A 5,695-nucleotide genomic window follows, 5' to 3' on the forward strand; every position below is an offset into this window, starting at 1 on the left:
GGGTGTGGGCGGGTGTGGCTGTTGGTGGCTCTCTCTCGAACCGCGCAAAGAAGCTGTTTAGCTCCTCTGCTGTGGTGGCGTCGCCGTCAGCCGTGGGTTTGCAGGGTCTGAAGTTGGTGATGTGCTGTATTCCCTGCCATACTTTCCTGGTGTTATTGCTCTGTAGGCAGTCCTCGATCTTGCTCTTGTAGTCCGCCTTAGCTTTCCTGATTCCTCTTTTCAGGTTAGCCCTGGCGGCACTGTAGAGCGCCTGATCTCCTTTCTTAAAGGCTGTGTCCCTGTCTTTGAGTAGGCACTGCACTTCTTTTGTCATCCAGGGCTTCCGGTTTGGGTATATCCGAATGCGTTTCTCCTTCGTGACAGTGTCCATGCAGTGTGTGATGTAGCCTAGGACAGATGCTGTGTACTGTTCAAGGTCCCTGTTTTCAAAGACCGACCAGTCTGTTGTTGCAAAGCAGTCCTGAAGCTGTTCCATGGCGCCCTCCGGCCATGTTTTCACAGTTTTTGTTGTGATGGGGGCGCTTTTCTTGATAGGTTTGTATGCTGGTATCAGGAGCAGGGACATGTGATCAGACTGATCAAGTTGGGGCAATTGTCTGGCCCTATAGCCGTTCTTGATGTTTGTGTAGACCTTGTCCAGTGTGTTATCTCCCCTTGTGGCACACTTCACATGCTGGTATAGTTTAGGGAGCACTGACTTAAGGTTCGTCTGGTTGAAGTCCCCCGCTGTTATGTGGACGGCGTGGGGGTATTTGTTTTGTTGGGCGCTGATGGTATCGTGGAGGGTGGATAATGCTATGCTAGCGTTAGCATCCGGGGCTATATACACAACAGTAATGAAGACGGCACAGTGTTCTCTGGCCAGGTGGAATGGTCTGCACTTTACTGTTATATATTCCAGGTCTTGGGAGCAGTGACTGCTTACCAGCTTGGAGTCTGAAGTCCAGTTGTTGTTTAGGTAGATCACTACTCCACCGCCCCGTGATTTCCCTGTGGACTCTTTGCTGCGGTCTTGTCGGTGAATTGTGTACCCAGGGATTTCAATGTTAGCATCCGAGATGCTAGGTGTTAGCCAACTCTCGGTGATGAGTAGTGCACAGCTGTTGATGGTCTTTGTCGCCACCCTGAGTCTCAACTCGTCCATTTTTGTTGCCAATGACCTCACGTTAGCAAGGAAAAGGCTCGGAATGGATGGTCTGTGTGGGTCGCGCTTCAATCTGTTTAGCGCTCCTCCACGGTCGCCGCGGCGCTTCCTTCGACGTCGTATTCCCGGTGTTATCCATGGAGACCCAGGTTGGCGCGCAATATCCACTGGTATGTTGTTGTGTTTCGTGAATTCGGCCGTAATGGCGTGTTCACATCGTAATCCAATGTCTAATAGGTCTTGTCGGTTGTACACGACCTTCGCCCAGCAGGTTACTGACTGGGAGAGAAAAAATATATACAAATATACAACTAATACTGCATCCAAAGGGAGAGCTCCTGACTTCGCGTCTGTGCGCGCCGCCATTTTGCTGCCGCCAATGGAGGTCCTGCAGCGCATTTTAGACTCACTTGTTTTTGAATGTGGCGTCACATCTTGAAGTGAATGAGATAATCCCCTTGACTTCTCTCATTAGATCCAATTCAAATAAATCTAATGGGATCAGATTTCGGTCCAGCGGTGAAGTCGCCTTGAGGGGCCGCTTTAATTATGACGTACAGAGAAGGTAATGCATTGAGCGTGGCAGTGATTCATCAGCGTGAAAGCAGGGGTGAAAACATTTCTCAAAGGATATTGACGGGCTGACATGCGGCGACTGCTCCAGTGATGAAAGGCCGGCTGTAAATTTCGAGACAGGGAGGTTGAAAGGATGACAATGAGATAAGGCAGTCGACACCCCGAGCCAATTCCACCAGGAGCTCTGATTGTAATAACTGACATATTGTCTGTTATGACCAGACCTGCCATTGTTGCCTCTGTGGAGCTGAAAAACCAATAAGGACGTCAAATTTCTTGCAGCACCAGAGTACAAAAACTGGACTTCTTTCTACTGTACTACTTTCCTATTTGGACAAGGTTTTGTTTGGTGGTATCAAACACAACTCGGTGAATTTGCGAATATCCATCCATCCATTTTGTAATCCGCTTCAGCCAGAATCGAACCCTGCACCTCTGCGCTGTGAGTCCGACGTGCTAACCAGTCGACCACCGTGCGAATTTGCGAATAGGGAACTGCAAATATGCTTTACTTGTACTTATCAGTGATGTCTCTGCATTTGGGGCCAGTGGGTCCTGGCCCCACTACATGGCGGTGTAGAGGACTACGCAGGCTCAAAATACAGTAATTGTGAACAAAATTGGTCTTCTTTCTAGAAAAGAATTCACAAAATATGTTAGCAAGAACAATAACACAGAATAAATACCATTGAATTGAATGATTTGAAGTAGCTTTCAGAACGTCTGACTAAACACGAATTCATTCATGAATTACTGGACTTTGACAGATGGTTTATTGACAAATTTGCCCAGAGGAAAGATAGATGTGTAGCCTTTGTTTTTAAGAATTAAACAACACTCATCAGTCACATCGTTTTATGGACAATTCAAGTTTTATTCAGAGCCTTAATTTGGCTATGAATGAAATGGATTGTGTTCTTGATTTAGAATTTACTGTGTAGGCTTTGCTGCTTGTGGATGGAAAGTGCCCACTGTGGTGCCCCACTCAACTTTTCATGCCAGAGACGTCACTGGTACTTACACACTGTTGAATTGTGTAAGAGGGGGGACCAATACTTTTGTCCATACTCGCTCTTAAAATATCTTATTTATTGTATTTATTATGATATATTGATCAGTAAAATGTTTTATGACATAATCCTAAATTGATTCATGTATGTATTATCCTAAACTTCATTGTAGCGCTACATTACAGGACACTTCATTTATTTTGAGTGTATTTTCAACTCAACAAAATTAAACTTTTCATGTATTCATTAGGCAGTGGCAGTTGGGCTTTTCCCCTCATTTGCTACTAAATTCCGAATGTATTGACGCGGAACAAAGTGAGTGTGAGGAGCATCAAAAAGCCATTAGCACAAAGTGACGCAGTCCGACCTGGGGTAATTTGTTTGACCTCCAGCCAACCGAAAAAAGCGCTAGTGATGATAGAATACGAAGATACGAGGGCACCGGGACAAGACGCAGCACACTTACCATCTGTACCCTTCCACTTGAGGTAAATAGCAGAAATGAAGTTGTACACGGAATAAAAGAACAAAATCAAGTTCTGAATGTGAGTGAAGGTTGGTATGACAGACAACAAACATCATGCTAGTTTTTTGGGCGAATGGCAGACAGAGAACATCCCCCCTTGGAGTTGATATTATCAATCATACATGCAGGGAGAAGTCAGCACTTTCTAAATGTGGCCTTTTTAAAGATGCATGAGGGGAGGAAGTCTCCAGCAATGCCCGTGTGAAGATTTTCTTTCATGTTTATATTTTATACACACACACACACACACACACACACACACACACACACACACACACACACACACACACACACACACACACAGAAATCCCTTGCTATAACACGGTTCATCTTTCACGGCTTTTTTTCGTGCATTTTTTTTACATGAATCATTTATTTATTTATTTTACAGAGTGCGTTGTGTTTTGCATCCTGATTGGCTAAGGGACTGTAGACTAATGTCACCAGTCTCCGTGCCCCATCGTTGTACAGCGTGCCAAATTTTCTCCATGACAAAACCCACACTATTATCAAAATGTTCTGTACAGTATTTTTAAAAAACTGTCATTTTATAAGAAAACGTGTGTGTGTGTGTGTGTGTGTGTGTGTGGTTCGAAAACGAAGCAGATGGTGTGCGGATCCCACAAACGCAGAATCAGACAAACTACGAAACAAAAATATTTATTTATAGAAAAGCGAAGGATCGACAAAGTATGAACATAAATCACTGGCGACAAAGAGCCAGAAAAACCTATTGTGAACATAAAGCAAAAGGCTGTCATGATCCTGTTCTTGTGTCTCCCCAACGGGTGGCAGAGGAGGGCCTTCCCTCCAGCGTGCACACTGTCATTCATTAGGACACGCCCCTTAAAGGCATACATCCAATGCACAAAGACTCTAGTATGTACAGTAATTACTCTTTCTCAAGCTAGTATATTTTATAACGTTTGCTCTTCTGTTTAATTTGGTTCCTCATCTTATCTGTGATTCCAACTTCACCCAATTGGAGGAGTCGAGAGCTATATTTGCATATTTCTTCACTTGTGTTCTCTGTGTGCAACCTTGCCCACGCGCAAAAAAAAAAATAAATAAAAAACAGCACAGCTGCTGACATACTTTAAAAATGATATAAAGCGCATGTGTCAAACTCAACCAGATCCGCCCTGCCATCATTTTTTTTTTTTTGTGGCCCACTCATGCAAATCAAGTGAGTCAACATCATGTTTCCTGCAAAATGGATTTATCATTTTCATTTTGTCACAAATAGACATGTCCAGCCAATTTCATTTCAATCTATGAAATTGGTGTCCGGCTGTAATTTTTTATTTTTTTTGACTTTTCACACACCTTTTTTTTTCTTCTTTTTTTAGGACTAATCCTCCAAAAGATCACCCAACTTTGCTATGCTCCACCCACATTAATAAATGAACACCTTTCTGACTAGTCGTGAAAATGAGACACTATTCATTGCATCATTTTTGGTTTATTTTCGCAAGTGGTCATAATATTGTGGTGTGTTGTATACGGATATATGCCATGCAGCTTCACGTAAGCAAGTGGTGTGAGGCTGATTCAGGGTGATGGGGGGGTTGACATTACATAACAAGAGCACACACACACACACACACAAACACACACACAATACCAATGCGGCCCATTTAAAGCATGGCGCCACAAGAAGATAAAAAGGTCGAAAGGTGAAAAAGCTAATATGAGCCCCCCCCCCCACTCTTTCTTTTCCTTGTGACATATGATCAATAAACGTTCTGCGTGCCTTTTAGGACATTACGACCACAAGGGGGCAGCCACAAGCTATTATTCGCCTCCTACACGGTGTAGTTGAGCTCTCGCTCGATTAGAACGCACGTTGGCAATTATCGATTGCTCGTAACAATCTTAATAAAAGCCATTTCTATTGTTATCGAGAAGCAAAACCACTATCCAGTACTTAAAATGTCAGCCCCGTGGATTTGCGTATAGGAACAACAAAAAAAAAGGATGCGTTGCTTTCTAGGAGGAGTCAGGAATCAATTTTCCACACACTATTATCAGTTGTTCGTATTTACATTGTTTGGGCGTGCGAGGGGGATGAGGTGGGAACTAAATAAATGTCCTACCTTGTATTCTTTAGACTGCTTCGTGTGTCATAAAAGAAGATTGAGCGTCATTTGTCCCCACAGCCATTTCTCCTGCATCTTCAACCCCTCGGACTGGAGTGGAACGCGCGTCTGAGAGGCGGTGGGGGTTGGTGCGGCATCGAGACGAACGCTGGTTGCGCGCTCTCGACGCTCCTCTCCTTCCCAAACGTGGCGCTCTTCAGGGATGATGAAGAGGACGGGGATGAAGCTGAGGGTCTGCTGCTGGTGATGCTGAAGATGAAGATGGAAAAGAGGAGGGGAAGGGCCCAGGGAGGAGGGGGGGGGTGCTTGGCGTTCCTTTTCCTATTTCTTCAGCCGCTCC

General features: G+C 44.5%; 2 protein-coding genes across 2 annotated transcripts in view; both read right to left on the bottom strand.

Moving 5' to 3' along the window:
- slc35g2b (solute carrier family 35 member G2b) overlaps positions 1-5,671 on the bottom strand; it is a 13,761-nt gene extending 8,090 nt beyond the window's left edge. Inside the window, exon 1 of the mRNA XM_019876086.1 lies at positions 5,353-5,671. The gene's annotated coding sequence lies outside the window, so the exon portion shown is untranslated. The remainder of the gene's footprint in view (positions 1-5,352) is intronic.
- Positions 5,380-5,695, bottom strand: part of LOC109519477 (solute carrier family 35 member G2-like) — a 10,830-nt gene continuing 10,514 nt past the window's right edge. Inside the window, exon 3 of the mRNA XM_019876036.1 lies at positions 5,380-5,604. Within this exon, the coding sequence (XP_019731595.1) occupies positions 5,380-5,604 (225 nt within the window). The remainder of the gene's footprint in view (positions 5,605-5,695) is intronic.

Source organism: Hippocampus comes, unplaced genomic scaffold (genome assembly GCF_001891065.2).
Source record: "Hippocampus comes isolate QL1 unplaced genomic scaffold, H_comes_QL1_v1.1 scaffold60, whole genome shotgun sequence".
Classification (NCBI taxonomy): Eukaryota; Metazoa; Chordata; class Actinopteri; order Syngnathiformes; family Syngnathidae; genus Hippocampus; species Hippocampus comes.